Here is an 18,963-nt window from a genome sequence, read left to right as displayed (position 1 = left end):
AACAGAATTATAACATGATAACATGACAATTGTTGAGGGGTAAACTTAAATTTCTTTAATCAGGATTAAAACGTCATTAGGAAAGCATTTACAACGTGTTGTGATGCAGCAGACTTAATCTACATCCAGACAAAATGCTTTATTTGGCACTGTAGCATTGGTCAGTATATATCAGAGTAAATAAATGAAACTGGACATTTTCTCTGGTCGCTCAGTCAAACAGTGATGATCGCCTGCACCAGCCCATCAGATCAGGACTTTATGGAAACCCTGAACACATTGAAGTATGCCAACAGAGCACGCAACATCAAGAACAAGGTGGTGGTGAACCAGGACAAGGCCAGCCAGCAGATCAGTGCTCTCAGGACGGAGATCGCCCGACTGCAGATGGAGCTCATGGAGTACAGAACGGTGAGATTCTGCTATCAGCTAAAAATATGGCTCTGATAGCAAGGAGATGTTAGGTCTAAGAACCTTCTACAATGTCTTCAGAGTATCCTCAAAATATATAGTTCAGTCATCAAACTCTAGATGCAGGCTGATGGGTTCTTTACATGCAATCTGCTATAACATTGTTTGCTACGTGGCACAAGCTAATTGGTCTCTGCTCATTCTTCAGCCAATGAGATTGCTTACCCAGCATTTAAGTAGTCTAGTTCATTGTTTGCTATAAGCTGGTCCTGCAGCACACTATCTTCCAGAGTTCCTCTGAAACCCTCCACCTCCCCCAGTACCACCTGTCTAGATCTCCAATTTATGTAGTATATGCCAATTGCTGCTGCAGTATCTTATCTTACACATGTTTGTGTATCTACTGGCAGTTGAAAGTCCAGCAGCTGCGTACATTAAAATGGTCATATCCATTAGCATGCTAAAACTATTCAGGTATTGAGTAATCTTTCAGTATCTGACCTACTAATTCTGAGTTTAGAGGTTTAGTTTCAAGAGTAGGTGATCCAGATACTGTAGAATTACTGAACGTGGACTTTAAGATGTGTATCATACTATAATAATAAAAAAAATGGGTCCCCAAAATCAGCCAATCTGTTTGGCTGGCTTCTGCATAATTCCTGGAGTCAGGATGAACAGGTTTATATCAGTTCACTTGAAAACAATTTTGTTTTATAAGTTCCCATAGCACTACAATAAGCACTTAAGAATAAGAATGACTGGTCACAGGGGTCCAACAAAACCCCCCTGAAATAGTTAGTAATTTTTAACAGCCATTTTCTCTCCACTTAATGTCACTTGAAGAGCCAAGTCACACAAAACTCATCTTTGTGTTGAAAGACATGAGTGGTAAAATGTAAAAAGGTCCATTAGGTAGTGCCTACACTCTAAATGGGTGCTCTAGATAAAACGTAATGCACAAAATGAAGTATACAGGGCCCTTTTTTTGTATAGTATCAGCTAAAAATGTTATTTTTTTATGCCAAGCTTTACCAGTTTAACAGCTTGCAAACCCCTAAGAGGTTCATGACGAAATTTCTGGAAACGTGTGATATAGAAATGCCAATGAGTAGTTTCAATAATTTGCTGAATTTCTGAAAACAAGAAAATGATCTGCAACTTCTTTGTTGCCTTGGCCATAATAAAACCTCAAAGGTACAGTGAGGGAAAAATTATTAGATCCCTGCTGATTTTGTACGTTTGCTCACTGACAAAGAAATGATCAGTCTATAATTGTAATCATAGGTTTAGAATAACAAAACAAAAACAGTTATAAATTGATTTTCACTTCAATGAGTGAAATAAGTATTTGACCCCTTTGCAAAACATGACTTAGTACTTGGTGACAAAACCCTTGGCAATCACAGAGGTCAGACGTTTCTTGTAGTTGGCCACCAGGTTTGCACACATCTCAGGAGGATTTTGTCCCACTCCTCTTTGCAGATCCTCTCCAAGTCATTAAGGTTTCAAGGCTGACATTTAGCAACTCGAACCTTCAGCTCCCTCCACAGATTTTCTGTGGGATTAAGGTCTGGAGACTGGCTAGGACACTCCAGGACCTTAAAGTGCTTCTTCTTAAGCCACTTCTTTGTTGCCTTGGCCATGTGTTTTGGGTCATTGTCATGCTGGCATACCCACCCACGACCCATTTTTAATGCCCTGGCTGAGGAAGGTTTTTTGTCATCTGACCGCAACACTTTCACCCAGTTCTCCTCTAAATCATTCACACATATGCTTGAGCAGGGGGACCTTGCTGGCGCTGCAGGATTTCAGTCCTTCATGGTGTAGTGTGTTACCAGTTGTTTTCTTGGTGATTATGGTCACCATAAAATTAATATTGTGATTCTTTTATATAAATAGTTTGTGTGAATGTTTAGTAAATGAAGTAAAACTTTCCGTGTTTTTCAGGGGAAGCGTTTGGTTGGAGAGGATGGGCTGGAAGGCATCAATGACATGTTTCATGAGAACTCAATGCTGCAGATAGAGAACAATAATCTGCGCATGCGTGTGAAGGCCATGCAGGAAGCCATCGACGCTCAGGGCGCTCGACTCACGCAGCTGCTCAGTGAACAGGCCAATCAGGTGCTCGCCAGAGCAGGTATGGCACAACAAACACGGACAATCAAAGACTTTGTAAGATGTTTGATAGATGTGGACAGAATATGGACTTGTTGTTTTTCAGGTGAAGGCAGTGAGGAGATTGGAAATATGATTCAGAATTACATCAAGGAGATTGAGGATCTGAGGTATTTTTACATTTTTGCTTATATGCAACTGTATATGATGTTAATATAAATCGATACTGTTTTAGATAGATCTATAATAAGTATAAAAACGCAACTGTCTATCTGTCTGTCTGTCTGTCTGTCTGTAGAATGTCACAAAAGAGAGTACACCCCTCATATTTCAGCAATGATTTTAGTATATCTTCTCAAGGGACAATACTATAGAAATGAAACTTGGATATATTTTAGTGTAGTCAATGTGCAGCTTGTATAGCAGTATAGATTTACTGTCCTCTGAAAATAACTCAACATACAGCCATTATTGTCAAAATAGCTGGCAACAAAAGTGAATACACCCTAAGTGAACTTGTCCAAAGTGTCAATATATTGTGTTAGCACAAATGTTATCTGGCACTGCCTTAATCATCCTGGGCATGGAATTGACCAGAGCTGCACAGGTTGTTGCTGGGATCCTCTTCCCCTCCTCACGGAGCTGCTGGATGTTAGACACATGGTGCTTTTCCACCTTATGCTTGAGGATGCCCCACAGGTGCTTAATAGAGTTCAGGTCTGGAGACATATTTGGCCACCCCATCACCTTCACCTTCAGCTTCCTCAGCAAGGCAGTTGTCATCTTGGTGGTGTGTTTGGGGTCTTTATCATGTTGGAAAACTGCCGTTTGGTCTAGTTTCTGTGGGGAAGGCATCATATTTACACTTATAAGTTCCTTTTGCACCTTTTTTTTTTTTTTGCATTTGCATTTGCAGATTTTGCACTACTCTGTCATGTACCCTTACTTGTATATTGGTTTTTTTTTTATATATTATATGTATAATTTGTATCTATTTGTATTTTTAAATGTCTACTTTTTGTATTTAATGTTACGTTTATGCACCTAGGGTCTGAGAGTAACGCAATTTCAACTCTCTGTATGTCCGGTACATATAGCAGAATTGACAATAAAGTTGACTTTGACTTGACTTTGACTTTGATATTCTGCTTCAGAATGTACAGTACATAATGGAATCCATGTTTCCCTCAATGAACTCCAGCTCCCCAGAACCAGCAGCACTCATGCAGCCCCAGACCATGATGCTACCACCACCATGCTGGACTGTAGACAAGACACAATTATCTTGGTACCCCTCACCAGAGCATCGCCACACATGCTGGACACCATCTGAGCCAAACAAGTTTATCTTATAGTCTCATCAGACCACAGGACATGGTTCCAGTAAATCATGTCTTCAGTAAACTGTTTGCAGACTTTCTTGTAAGCCAGCTTCAGATGAGGCTTCCTTCTGGGACGACACCTATGCAAACCGACTTGTTGCAGTGTGCGGCGTATGGTCTGAGCACTGACAAGCTGTCCTTCTACTTCTGCAACATTTAAAGCAATGCTGGCAGCACTCACTGTTTTTTGTACTTAAAGTACCTCATTTTAATTGCTCTAATACAAGATACATAACTTTGTATGGTACTGTTAAGCAGACAAAAACATAAACATGATGAATAGGACATGTGGCTTTGCATTTCAAACAGTCAAACCTTATGGTCGCATGATTGACACCCCGGTGAGCCAGTCAGTACCTCTCCGGAGACTTTGCGTCATGGCCTGGGCTCTGATTGACTGAGAGAGACGGGGGAGGGCTCATTTTACTCGGAAGAGTCTATTCTATGGGAAATGTATGGCATTTCAACGCTGGAATACAAATGTGGGTTAACAGGTTAAACAACACACTGCTGTTATCACTTAGGGTGTACTCACTTTTGTTGCCAGCTATTTTGACAATAATGGCTGTATGTTGAGTTATTTTCAGAGGACAGTAAATCTACACTGCTATACAAGCTGAACATTGACTACTCTAAAATATATCCAATTTTCATTTCTATAGTTTTGTCCCTTGAGAAGATATACTAAAATGGTTGCTGAAATGTGAGCGGTGTACTCACTTTTGTGAGATACTGTATATATCTGTCTGTCTGTCTCACATGTACTCTACATTTTTTTTTTGTGTGTATTTCAGAGCCAAACTTCTAGAGAGCGAAGCAGTGAATGAAAACCTGAGGAGAAACCTCACGCGAGCGTCCAGCCGTCCTCCGTTTTTCGGATCTTCTGGAACTTTTTCTCCTGCCCTGTTGGGGCCCGACCCGAGCCAAGAGACCTCCGACATCATTGAGATCGCCAAGAAAGATCTGGAGAAACTGAAGAGGAAGGAGAAGAAGAAAAAGAAGAGGTAATAAGAGGGTGAAAGTGCAGTGTGAGGTGGTTTCTGGAGGGGCTGTTACCGTGGTAACGGGCGAAGAGTGAGCGTGTGTTATGAATAATTGCCCCTCGTCTCTAGCAGCGTGAAACAAAAGCATTGTGAGATGTGTCTGGTTTCATGGCAAGCTGTTATTGTTCTTTCAGTTGTGTAATTACCACGTCAGGCATTATCCTAAAGACTGTAATTGGTTCTTTTACCACACCTGCTAATGGTAAATAGAAAAAAAACAAAAAAACATTTGTTTTTGTTTTTTGCATTATTTCACAAAAATACTTCATAAATTTATTAAAAATGAAAAAAAAAAACTGAGATAAGTACATTGCATAAGTATTCATAACTTAGTATTTAGTTAAACACTTTTATAAAAATTAGACAAATGGAACAAGCTTGTTGTAATATGCACTCTTGTGCAAACAAACTACATTTCCCATCAGTCCACAGATGAAAAATACAGATAAAGCAGCAATCACAAATCTAATTTGCTCTTCATTTTGTTGAATCAGTGCTCCGTGCTCAAAACTTCCCATCTTTGTGATTTTCTAAAAGGATCATCTTTTTTCCAGTGTTTTTTTGTTGTTGTTTTATGCAATTGAAGACTCCATTTAAAACTAGTGAACTCTAGTAAACAAAAATAATATCAGCCATAATATCTTTAAATAAGCTGTGTTCTTATCCACATTGAACGTTTCCATGTGATCAACAACCGTCTTTACTAATGTGTGTACCATACCCTCTCTATCTGTCTCTTTGTGCTCCTCGTTTCCTCTCTTTAACCCTTCACCTCTGACCTCTGACCGCTGAAGACTCCAGCAGCTGCTGAGCGACAAGAAAGAGGAGGATGAGGAGGAAGAGGTGGAGGAAGACAGGTTTGTCCCTGTGACTCTCTTTTCCTTCTCCGCCCTCTAAAATTACCCATAACCCCCTGTGTTTCATCTCTGCTTGCGATCTTTAAATTCTGGTTGTCTTTCAGCAGGTAGTTTCCAGCCTGGGAGAACAGCCCACAAAATATTTATACTTCAGTCATGTACTTTTTTTTTTCCCAAAATAGACCTTAAAGTAATGGGTATATCTCACAAAATCTGTTAAGAACGTGTCTATGTCTCACCAAACTAGTTTCCAGTTACTAGTTTAATTCTCTTCACATAAACACAATGTTTATTTATGATTTTCCATGTTCTTTATGAAGTTTCTGCTGTACTTTGATGACTATGTGTAAATGACCTGTTATGACTGACTAACCTCTGATGCAGTGTTAATTTTGTACTATTTATACTTTATATTTAATTTTATATGAGCTTTATTTTAATTAGCTAAAACTATTTTAATAGCTAAAACTACAGAAGTAGTTTTGAATTCAAAATAATATACCATTTAACTTGTCTGTTGCATCATGTGTCTGTCATAACAACATGTTATCTTTCCTTCCCTCCTAATTGTCTGTTTTGTTTCAGATAATATATGCTGTATATAAAAAGTGTATTAAAAAACATTACAAAACAGATTTGAATTTCTAGTTTTGATTTTTCCTGCAGTGCCAACAAAGATGAAACACTTGAGGGCGAACAGAAGATTAGCGAGAAAGAGCAGTTAGAATCAACCAATCAAGAGCCAGAGATGGTATGATTGACAGCCTTCTTGCTCTATCAGAACATGTTTTAAGGGTGGAGCTCATCATTCATTCTTTGACATGAAATTATTTCTCTTAGGAGGCCAGTGACCGTGAGGAGGGGGATGGAGAGGAAGACGAGGAGGAAGTTGAGGAAGAGGAAATGGATGCTGAGGAAAGCTCTGATGAGTCTGACTCTGACCTGGATGAGAAGGGTACTGATGTTTACTGTAAAATAATAACTATACCTTAATGTGATTTACAGAATGACTGATTTTGTGAGACTTAAACTAACACTAAAGCTATTTAATGAGATTTCTCATTAAATTAACATCAAAACATGATTTTAGTAAGCCAGATCTATTTAAAGTAAGTTCAAGAGAGTGTTAAAATGTTGGCTATTTAATGTCTGTCTTTTTGTAAACATAATTTTGAAGTATTTTTATTGGTTTTGCATTGATTAGAGGACTTCCAGGCAGATCTGGCCAACATCACGTGTGAGATTGCCATCAAGCAGAAGCTGATCGATGAGCTTGAGAACAGTCAGAGACGTCTGCACACGCTCAAACAACAGTATGAACAGAAACTCATGATGCTGCAGTGCAAAATCAGAGACACGCAGCTGGAGCGAGACCGTGTGCTGCATAACATGGGTAAGGACATGCAATGATGAATAAAGTGAAAAATTCACAATGAGGCCAGAAACGTTACTAGTAAATAGGGTTAATTTTGATTTCATTTGATGACTTAATGATAAAATGTGAAGAAATAAGACATTCATTTCAGAGCTTAGCATTTAACGCACATTCAATAAATCCTAACTTGTGGATCAGGTTTGGTCTGGCCTGCCATATACCCTGTAGGGATGTAACCATATTATTAATATCGTGGTATCGCGATCAGCGATATAGGTCTTCCAGGCAAAAGTGTAGATTTTTAAAATATTCTAACATAAAAGGTCTTTAAAGTTGTGTTTTGGGCCATTATGCTTTGGCACAGTATCTGTCAAACAAACTAAAACCGAAAGCACAATATAGCTTAACCCTTTTATCATTTTGCGGTGCATTTCTAAGAGAAGGGCACTTCATTATGGCAATCAGCTCGTGATCCAGTGTTTTCTATGAATCAATAAAAGATCCTACAGGACAAAGTAAATTCCCATTAAATAAAACACTATTTCCAATAAGATTCTGAAAAAATCAAATCAAATCCTACAGGACAAAGTGAAATTCCATTAAAATAAATCGGAATGTCCAATAGGATTCTAAAAACCACATAAAATCCTACGGGACAAAGAGAAATTCTATTCAAATAAATCGGAATGTCCTTAAGGATTCTAAAAACCAAATAAAATCTTACGGGACAAAGTGAAATTCCATTCAAATAAATCGGAATGTCCAATAGGATTCTAAAAACCACATAAAATCCTACAGGACAAAGTGAAATTACATTAAAATAAATCGGAATGTCCAATAGGATTCTAAAAACCACATAAAATCCTACAGGACAAAGTGAAATTCCATTCAAATAAATCGGAATGTCCAATAGGATTCTAAAAACCACATAAAATCCTACAGGACAAAGTGAAATTACATTAAAATAAATCGGAATGTCCAATAGGATTCTAAAAACCACATAAAATCCTACGGGACAAAGTGAAATTCCATTCAAATAAATCGGAATGTCCAATAGGATTCTAAAAACCAAATAAAATCCTACAGAACAAAGTGAAATTACATTCAAATATATCGGAATGTCCAATAGGATTCTAAAAACCACATAAAATCCTACAGAACAAAGTGAAATTCCATTCAAATAAATCGGAATGTCCAATAGGATTCTAAAAACCACATAATATCCTACGGGACAAAGTGAAATTCCGTTCAAATAAATCGTAATGGCCAATAGGACTCTAAAAACCACATAAAATCCTACGGGACAAAGTGAAATTCCGTTCAAATAAATCGGAATGGCCAATAGGATTCTAAAAACCACATAAAATCCTACGGGACAAAGTGAAATTCCATTCAAATAAATCGGAATGTCCTATAGGATTCTAAAAACCAAATAAAATCCTACGGGACAAAGTGAAATTCCATTCAAATAAATCGGAATGTCCTATAGGATTCTAAAAACCAAATAAAATCCTACAGAACAAAGTGAAATTCCATTAAAATAAATTGTAAATGCCCAATAGGATTCTAAAAACCACATAAAATCCTACGGGACAAAGTGAAATTCCATTCAAATGAATCAGAATGTCCAATAGGATTCTAAAAAACAAAAAAAAATCCTACAGGACAAAGTGAAATTCCATTAAAATAAATTGTAAATGCCCAATAGGATTCTAAAAACCACATAAAATCCTACGGGACAAAGTGAAATTCCATTCAAATAAATCGGAATGTCCTATAGGATTCTAAAAACCAAATAAAATCCTACGGGACAAAGTGAAATTCCATTCAAATAAATCGGAATGTCCTATAGGATTCTAAAAACCAAATAAAATCCTACAGAACAAAGTGAAATTCCATTAAAATAAATTGTAAATGCCCAATAGGATTCTAAAAACCACATAAAATCCTACGGAACAAAGTGAAATTCCATTCAAATAAATCGGAATGTCCAATAGGATTCTAAAAACCAAATAAAATCCTACGGGACAAAGTGAAATTCCATTCAAATAAATCGGAATGTCCTATAGGATTCTAAAAACCAAATAAAATCCTACGGGACAAAGTGAAATTCCATTCAAATAAATCGGAATGTCCTATAGGATTCTAAAAACCAAATAAAATCCTACAGAACAAAGTGAAATTCCATTAAAATAAATTGTAAATGCCCAATAGGATTCTACAAACCAAATAAAATCCTACAGGACAAAGTGAAATTCCATTTAAATAAATTGGGAAAAAAATAATATATAATATACCTTTTTTAAAATTTTTAAAGCGCAATTGCTTTACTACTGTCTACTACTAATGGCTACTACTGTCATAGGATTAACAATAATATACAGTAAATTTGTTGTTATTATGATTTATTCATATTTGTTTGGCTTCTAAAACACCAATGTGAATGTAATTTAGACTGAGACAGTATATCACAACTAAAAAAGAGGGTTAAGTCCCCTTTAAAGGTCAGGTACAAAAAATGTTCAGGTTTTCTGACTGACGTTTTCTCAAAGACATGGGTTGGAGCTCTTAATTTTGAACTCTCAAACTGCATTAGATAGAAAAATGTAACTTTAAAATGTAAAAAATATATATTTTTTAAAGTCTTCATTTGTCTTACTATATCATGGACTTCATATCGTGATATTATCGTACCGTGAAATTCTGTTCTGTTTTTGTGTTGTTGTTTTTTAATATTTTGTTTTGTTTTAGGTTCTGTGGAATCATGCTCTGAGGACAAGACCAAGCGGATAAAAGCAGAGTACGAGAAGAAACTCGGCGTCATGAACAAAGAGCTCCAGAAACTGCAGGCGGCTCAGAAGGAACACGCTCGCCTACTGAAGAACCAATCTCAGTACGAGAAACAACTGAAGAAACTACAGCTGGATCTGGCAGAAATGAAGAAAACCAAAGTGAGTCACCATAGAGACATGGCTGTGCACTGAATCATTGAAACATGCTGAATCACTATTACAACATTAAATATTTGATTATAAACAGCGCCTCCTTGTGGTCACCAGATGCAACACCCATACTCCAAAACATACTGCAGAAATAAATTAAGAATTAGCTCCTTTTCATAAAATGTTCACTAAATTTTTGTTTATAGATGACTATAAAAACGAAAATTACAAATATTTTTCTATATAATATATTGCATTATAACCATGCAATAGTATTCATTATAAACATCTTTTAGAAATATCAGTAGTTTAATATTTAATTAGATTTTGTGATTTTTTTTTTTTTTTTTTTTTTTTATACTGGTAGGTCTGGATTGGCAATTCAAGATGTAATATGAGAGACAGAATTATTACTCTTCATAAAATTGCACAAAAATATATAAAGTGAAATTAGGACCAAGTCAAAATCAACTTGATTACACGATATGCCATTTAAGTTAGTCACGAAATTAGTTAATTATCATTTTCTCGCATAATATTTTTTTCTGGGAAAATAGCCAGAATTAAGATAATTCTAAGACTATAAAACTAGACAAGACAAACTTTAGGTTGGCTTGAGAAAGCCTAGCTTGAAAGTTTAAAGCAGATGTAAAAGTTTTGAACTTTATATAGATAGATTAGATGATTAGCATGTTGCTAGCATGATTAGAATGTAGTTAGCATTTTTCTAGCATGATTAGCAAGTTTCTAGCATTATAAGCAAGTTGATAACATGTTTCTAGCATGATTAACTAGTTGTTAGCATGTTTCTAGCATAATTAACATGTTACTTGCATTATTAGCATGTCATTAGCAAATTGTTAACGTTTCTAGTATGATTATCAAGTTATAAGAATGTCATTAGCATGTTAACATTTGCAAGTTAACATATATATAATGCAATAATGCAAGTAACATGTTAATTATGCTAGAAACATGCTAGCAACATGCTAACAACTAGTTAATCATTCTAAAAACATGCTACCAACTTGCTAATCATGTTAGAAACATGCTAATGACATGCTCATAACTTGATAATCATGCTAGAAATGTTTTTAACATGATTGCTAGCATGTTTCTAGCATGTTTCCAGCATGATTACCAAGCTGCTAGCATGTTTCTAGCATTATTAGCAATTTGCTAACATGTTGCTAGCATGTTTCCCGCATAATTAGCAAGCTGCTAGCATGTTTCTAGCATGATTAGCAATTTGCTAACATGTTGCTAGCATGTTTCCAGCATGATTACCAAGCTGCTAGCATGTTTCTAGCATGTTTGTTGCTAGCATGTTTCCAGTATGTTTCTAGCATGATTATCAAGTTGTTAGCATGTTTCTAGCATGATTATCAAGTTGTTAGCATGTTTCTAGCATGATTATTAAGTTGTTAGCATGTTTCTAGCAGGAATAGCAAGTTGTTAGCAATTTTCTAGGTTGACTAGCAAGTTGTTAACATGTTTCTAACAAGTTTCTAGCATGATTATCAAGTTGTTAGCATGTTTCTAGCATGATTAGCAATTTGCTAACATGTTCTTGCTAGCATGTTTCCAGCATAATTAGCAAGCTGCTAGCATGTTTCTAACATGATTAGCAATTTGCTAACATGTTTCTAGCATGATTAGCAATTTGTTAACATGTTGCTAGCATGTTTCTAGCATAATTAACAAGCTGCTAGCATGTTTCTAACATGATTAGCAATTTGCTAACATGTTGCTAGCATGTTTCCAGCATAATTAGCAAGCTGCTAGCGTGTTTCTAGCATGATTAGCAATTTGCTAACATGTTTCTAGCTTGATTAGCAATTTGTTAACATGTTGCTAGCATGTTTCTAGCATTATTAGCAAGTTGTTATCATGTTTCTAGTATGAATAGCAAGTTGCTAACATGTTTCTAACAAGTTTCTAGCATGATTATCAAGTTGCTAGCATGTTTCTAGCATGAATAGCAAGTTGTTAGCATTTTTCTAGGTTGACTAGCAAGTTGCTAACATGTTTCTAACAAGTTGCTAGCATTATTATCAAGTTGTTAGCATGTTTCTAGCATGATTGGCAATTTGCTAACATGTTGTTGCTAGCATGTTTCCAGCATGATTACCAAGCTGCTAGCATGTTTCTAGCATGTTTGTTGCTAGCATGTTTCCAGCATGTTTCTAGCATGATTAGCAAGTTGCTAACATGTTTCTAGCATGATTATCAAGTTGTTAGCATGTTTCTAGCATGATTATCAAGTTATTAGCATGTTTCTAGCATGTTTGTTGCTAGCATGTTTCCAGCATGTTTCTAGCATGATTAGCAAGTTGCTAACATGTTTCTAGCATGATTATCAAGTTGTTAGCATGTTTCTAGCATGAATAGCAAGTTGTTAGCATTTTTCTAGGTTGACTAGCAAGTTGCTAACATGTTTCTAGCATGATTATCAAGTTGTTAGCATGTTTCTAGCATGATTAGCAATTTGCTAACATGTTGTTGCTAGCATGTTTCCAGCATAATTAGCAAGCTGCTAGCATGTTTCTAGCATGATTATCAAGTTATTAGCATGTTTCTAGCATGATTAGCAAGTTGCTAACATGTTTCTAGCATGATTATCAAGTTATTAGCATGTTTCTAGCATGATTAGCAAGTTGCTAACATGTTTCTAGCATGATTATCAAGTTGTTAGCATGTTTCTAGCATGATTATCAAGTTATTAGCATGTTTCTAGCATGATTAGCACGTTATTTACATGCCATTATCTATGGGAATTAAGTCTATGGGATTTTTATGATTTTTAATCTTCAGTTTTTTGAAAACTATAAGTGGGATCAGTCTGAAGAGCTGGGCTGAGTTTAGTGGTTCTAGCTTGAAAGCTCTAGGAGAAGTAGCATTCAGAAAGTTAGTCTAAGAAAAATAATACAAAGCTTAAGTAGCAGTTCAGTAGGTGGGCTTTCTCAAGACAACCTGATTAATTGAATTTCATACTATTTTACTCTTCTTCTTATGTGTTGTATGAGTCGTATGGTAGCTATTCTAATATACTCCATACTCCTGAATAGTAACAGCAGTCCTGAGTCTGATCTGTGATTCATTATTATGAGCCAAATGCTCCGGTTAATCCAGTATTGTATGAGCTGACTGTTGCTGTGGTGACTGTTGTCAGGTGCGTCTGATGAAGCAGATGAAGGAGCAGCAGGAGAAGAGCAGGATGGCCGAATCCCGCAGGAACCGAGAGATCGCCACACTGAAGAAGGACCAGCGCAAACAGGAGGTGCATGATGGGAGAATAACACTAATGCAGCATAAGCGAGCCAACTGACAGTGAAATATGTTCAACCTTATGTGTGTTTTTCTCTTGTACAGCATCAGCTAAAACTGCTCGAAGCTCAAAAGAGACAACAGGAACTTATTCTGCGGCGGAAGACTGAGGAGGTGAAATATCCCCCTTGATCTCCAAAGTGTGACAAATTGATATGTTTTTAGTCGCACAATAATATTTATCAATTCATAATATAAGATTAAGATTATACAATACATTTAAATTTTTGAAACATGCAAATATCCTGAATATAAAATTCACTTGCTTTTATATTTTTTGTTATATAATGCTTAAGCACTTTAGTGTTTTTATTGTTAACTAAAACTAAAACTATTGCAAATAGTTTTTGGTGACTAAAATAAATGAATTTTAGAAAAAAAGAAACTGTAACACTTTACAATAAAGTTCATTAGTTAACATGAACTAAGAATAAACAATACTTATATTATATTATATTCAGCATTTAGTAATAAATTATTAAAATCACAAGTTGTGTTTGTTAACATGAGTTAATGTACTTTGAACGAACATAAACAAACAATAAATGACTGTATTTGTATTAACTGACACTAACACAGATGACTAAATACTGTCATAAATGCATTGTTCATTTATGTTAGTTAATACATCAACTAATGTTAACAAATGACACCTTATTGTAAAGTGTTACTGAAATATTGATGGAAACTTAAATAAAAGAAGAAAAAATAACAAAAAAGAAGATTGGAAATGTTGCCCGGGCAAGTAATGAAAATAAAATGTTACAAATAAAATAAGTTGAAATTTAAGTACTAAAATGAGTATTCTAAAACTTGAAATAATAATAATAATAATAATAATGTAAAAAGCACATAACAAAAACATAAAATAACAGCTAATTCAAAATATTAATTAATGTTGTATTCTTACATTAATTAATTATATTATTTATAAAATAACACTGATGCACTTATACGCTATAATACGCTTATGCCTTGGAAACTAATTGAAAAAAATAATTTTATAAATTTAAAGTACTAAAGATTATCAAAGCCTAAAACTGAAATAAATATAAATTAAAGCTAAATAGATGTATAAAAAAACTAAAATCTACTAAACTTACCATTAAAAAATGAAAATATACAAATAAATGCTAAGTAAAAATATTAATAAATCCTGAATGGCAAACAATATATATATATATATATATATATATATATATATATATATAAATATAAATAAATAAATAAAAACAAGTGGCCAGATGCTTTTTGGAGCCACTAAGTTGTGTATTTATTATCTAAATACTTTCATATAATACATTTGAACATTATAAAGACTTACTAATTTATAATTAAAAATTACGGTAATACTTTACAATAAGTGTCATGTGTTAACATTAGTTAATGTATTAACTAATATGAACGAACAATAAACGATACTTTTAATACACTGTTTATTAATCTTAGTTAATGTTAGTTAATAAAAATACAGACGTTCGTTGTTTGTTCATGTTCGTTTACAGTGTTAATAAACACAACTTGTGATTTTATTAATGCATTAATAAATGCTGTTTATTCTTAGTTAATTAGTTAATTCTTAGTTAATTGTTAACTAAAGTAGTTACCTAATGGTAACTAATGATCCTAATTGTGAAGTGTTGCCAAAGTTACCATAAAAACATCCCTCAATTTAGGTGTTTAGATATATTTAATTTATTTTGACAGTCAATTAATATGTTGATTGTTTTCTTAATCTCTCAATTCATTTTGGTCTTTTAGAAAAGGCCAAACTGCATTTCTCCAAAGTTTCCTCTTGTGATCACTGCTGTGTCTCTCAGGTGTCTGCTCTGAGGCGACAAGTTCGACCGATATCAGGAAAGGTCATGCGAAAGATGAATCTGCCTGAGACAAGCCAAGACCTTTCTCATAGACCACCCGCCGGTCGAATGTACTCAGCCTCAGGCGCACCAAATGGAACCAGGTACATTATACAGGCTTCGTGTGCATTAATGTGTGTACTGGATGTGACCTCATTCTGCAGTGACGGACAACCTTGTTTGCTTTAGATTATACCATCGCAGGCCGGTTGGGGTATACTCTACTCGAGTGGCTCGTGGGAAATGGCAGAGTCTGGAACGCCGTATCTCAGATATTATCATGCAGCGCATGACCATCTCCAACATGGAGATCGACATGAATCGTCTTCTAAAGGTACAAATCAACCTGTTATCACGATAAACACCTACTTGTTAAATCTGTGTTAAATCTGCCTTAATGCTATTGTAATTGTGAGGTTAAGGTTACTTTTAAAAGTAAGTGCATTACAATATCGAGTTACTCCATAAAAAGTAACTAAAGTAACTACTTTTGTGTTACTTTTTATCAGATATTTTGTTGTAAATTTAAAAGTAACGTCTTTACTAGTTACTTAAAGTAATCTGATTACGTAACTCATGTTACCCCCAACACTGAAAATTTACATTCTAATAAATAAGGTTATTTACAAACTTGTTTAGCTTCTCGTTACTTGAAATCCCTTCCACAGCAACGTGAAGAGCTGACGCGTCGGCGGGATAAGATCGGCAGAAAGAGGGAGAGACTGCTGGCGGAAGAACCGGAGGTTGAAAAAGACATTCAGCCTCTTAATGAGGAGCTGGAGTCTCTGCTGGCCAACATCGACTACATCAACGACAGCATCTCTGACTGCCAGGCCAACATCATGCAGATGGAGGAAGCCAAGGTGAGGCAACTTTCAGTCAGTTTATTAAAACTAATCTTAAAATTCTGAATCAGTTCACTGATATTTCTCTAGTCAATGTGCAGCTTGTATAGCAGTATAGATTTATTGTTCCCTGAAAATTACATAACATACAGCCATTATTGTCAAAATAGTTGGCAACAAAAGTGAGTACACCCTAAGTGAACTTGTCCAAAGTGTCAGTATTTTGTGTTAGCACCATTGTTATCTGGCACTGCCTTAATCATCCTGGGCACGGGATTGACTAGAGCTACACAGGTTGTTGCTGGGATCCTCTTCCACTCTTCACGGAGCTGCTGGACATTAGACACATGGTGCTTCTCCACCTTATGCTTGAGGATGCCCCACAGGTGCTTAATAGGGTTCAGGTCTGGAGACATACTTGGCCAGCACATCACCTTCAGCTTCAGCTGAGTGTTTGGGATCATTATCATGTTGGAAAACTGACGTTCGGCCTAGTTTCTGGAGGGAAGGCATCATGTTCTGCTTCAGAATGTACAGTACATAATGGAACCATAGCCGCTTTTCCACTATCGGGCCGAACCGTTCTTAGAACGGTCGGGTACAGTTCCAGTTGTGTTTCCACCTGAGCCTGGTACGGCACAGAACGATTACAAACCGTTCTCGGCCCGGAATTCTCGGCACGGTTAGACAACCGTGCTGAACCGGGCTGATAAAATGCGTTTGCATGGCGTCGCCACTCTGTTGCTTGGCTACCAGTTTCTCTATGGCAAAGCGGGAGCGCAGTAAACAGATATGGTAAATATAAATACAAATGGCTGAGACACTTTGGTCTGTGGATGAAACATTTGCTCTAATATTGATATTTGGGAAGAAAGAAAAATTCAACAACAGCTGGAGGGTGCAAAGAGAAACGAAAAAGTTTTTTTTTTTTTTTATTATAGTGCAGTGTCTTTCAGAGAAGGGCATTAAGAAAAGTTTCAAAACAGTGTCGAAAAAAAAAAAAAAAAACTCAAACATACATATCGCGTCCAAAAGGACAATAACAGTAGAAGCGGGGCTTGCATTACCAAGGCAACGACTGACGCATTTGTATTTACATTCCAAATAGTTCCGTTATCTGCACCGCAGTGGAAAATCAAACCGTATCCGTGCCGACTGGCCCGAATCGGCACGGAACAGAACGGTTACGCATTGAGAACGGTTCGGCCCGATAGTGGAAAAGCGGCTCATGTTTCCCTCAATGATCTGCAGCTCCCCAGAACCAGCAGCACTCATGCAGTCCCAGACCATGATGCTACCACCGCCATGCTTGACTGTAGGCAAGACACAATTTTCTTAGTACTCCTCACCAGGGAATCGCCACACATGCTGGACACCATCTGAACCAAACAAGTTTATCTTATGGTCTCATCAGACCACATGACATGGTTTCAGTAGTTCATGCTCTTGGTTGTCTTCAGCAAACTGTTTGCAGGCTTTCTTGTGAGCCAGCTTCAGATGAGACTTTCTTTTGGGACGACGCCTATGCAAACCGACTTGTTGCAGTGTGCGCCGTATGGTCTGAGCACTGACAAGCTGACCTTCTACTTCTGCAACCTTTAAAGCAATGCTGCCAGCACTTTTTCCACATGTAAATACCAACCTGAAACATGCCTGAAACTGATCTGATAATATTAGAATCCATTTGTTTACATGTTCGTGTGTCATATCCAATCTGTGCCACCTGCGAGGAAACAATCGCAATTGGGTCATGTAATGGAAATGCCGCCTAAATCTAACCACTAAAGTTAGTCTAAATAGAGTTTGAATTAATAATATTGTGGGCTTACTGTTGTTGTTTACATGTAGGAGGAGGGTGATGCTGTTGATGTCTCGGCTGTGGTTGGTTCCTGCACTCTGACTGAAGCTCGATTCCTACTGGGCCATTTTATGTCGATGGCCATCAACAAGGTATCCAATTACAAAACTGTTACCCTGCTTTGGGATCTGTGTTGGAAGTTATAATGTTAAAATATTCATTCTTAGACACAGTTTCATTAATTTATTAAAACATTGGCATTCATCCTGACTGCGTGCCTTCAGGGTCTGCAGGCTGCTCAGAAGGAATCTCAGATAAAGGTGTTGGAGGGGCGTCTTAAGCAAACTGAGATCAACAGTGCCACTCAAAACCAACTGCTCTTCCACATGCTGAAAGAGAAGGCAGAGTTTAATCCAGAACTGGATGCGTTGTTGGGGAACGCTCTGCAAGGTAAGGATCCTCTTCCTGGGGCTTATCCACTACCCACTTGACTCCAGGCCCTAGGAATTACACAGAGACCCTGACTGTACTGCTCAGCCCTGCTAGCATGGCAGAATGCTCAGATTCTGCTTTTCCACTGGGGCTGGTGCCAGAGCCAGTGCCAAATCTCAAAGTGGGCTGCACTTTTTCACATAAAAAAACCCTGGAAAGGGTGCCCAAATCCTGTTTCCAAACCAGCCCGAAACCTTCCTGGTCTTGATAAGTTATTGGAAAATGAGCCCTGGCCAAGCACTGGCACTAGTACCTGCTTCTGCACCAACCCCAGTAGAAAAGTGGTAATAGTGTGGAATTTTGTAAATCATAAGAGACACAGGACTTTTTTGTGATTCTGCAAAAACTCTCAAGTGCATCTGTAGACTCTAGGGCAGGGATAGCCAACCCTTCTCCTGGAGGGCTTCCATCCTGCTTCCATCCTTTAACCCTATTGAAACTAGGGCTGCCCCGTAATAGTTGACTAACTGTTAGTCGACAAGAAGAGGCTTAATCAACCAAAATTGTATTAGTCACT

General features: G+C 36.7%; 1 protein-coding gene across 4 annotated transcripts in view; it reads left to right on the top strand.

The window, feature by feature from the left end:
* kif21a (kinesin family member 21A) overlaps window positions 1–18,963 on the top strand; it is a 72,637-nt gene that overhangs the window by 34,262 nt on the left and 19,412 nt on the right. For 3 of the 4 annotated variants that reach the window (XM_073831420.1, XM_073831422.1, XM_073831419.1), the window contains exons 8-23: window positions 216–411; window positions 2,359–2,548; window positions 2,633–2,696; window positions 4,703–4,912; window positions 5,746–5,808; window positions 6,475–6,559; window positions 6,649–6,763; window positions 7,013–7,201; window positions 9,935–10,134; window positions 13,298–13,405; window positions 13,498–13,566; window positions 15,273–15,415; window positions 15,501–15,645; window positions 15,980–16,174; window positions 18,005–18,106; window positions 18,239–18,404. In XM_073831420.1, the coding sequence (XP_073687521.1) occupies window positions 216–411; window positions 2,359–2,548; window positions 2,633–2,696; window positions 4,703–4,912; window positions 5,746–5,808; window positions 6,475–6,559; window positions 6,649–6,763; window positions 7,013–7,201; window positions 9,935–10,134; window positions 13,298–13,405; window positions 13,498–13,566; window positions 15,273–15,415; window positions 15,501–15,645; window positions 15,980–16,174; window positions 18,005–18,106; window positions 18,239–18,404 (2,240 nt within the window). The remainder of the gene's footprint in view (window positions 1–215; window positions 412–2,358; window positions 2,549–2,632; window positions 2,697–4,702; window positions 4,913–5,745; window positions 5,809–6,474; window positions 6,560–6,648; window positions 6,764–7,012; window positions 7,202–9,934; window positions 10,135–13,297; window positions 13,406–13,497; window positions 13,567–15,272; window positions 15,416–15,500; window positions 15,646–15,979; window positions 16,175–18,004; window positions 18,107–18,238; window positions 18,405–18,963) is intronic. The other variant, XM_073831421.1, reaches the window with a different exon arrangement.

This window comes from Garra rufa, chromosome 25, assembly GCF_049309525.1.
Source record: "Garra rufa chromosome 25, GarRuf1.0, whole genome shotgun sequence".
NCBI classification, from domain to species: Eukaryota; Metazoa; Chordata; class Actinopteri; order Cypriniformes; family Cyprinidae; genus Garra; species Garra rufa.
Note: the sequence above shows the minus strand (reverse complement) of the source record. Positions and strands in the feature narration are given on the sequence as shown.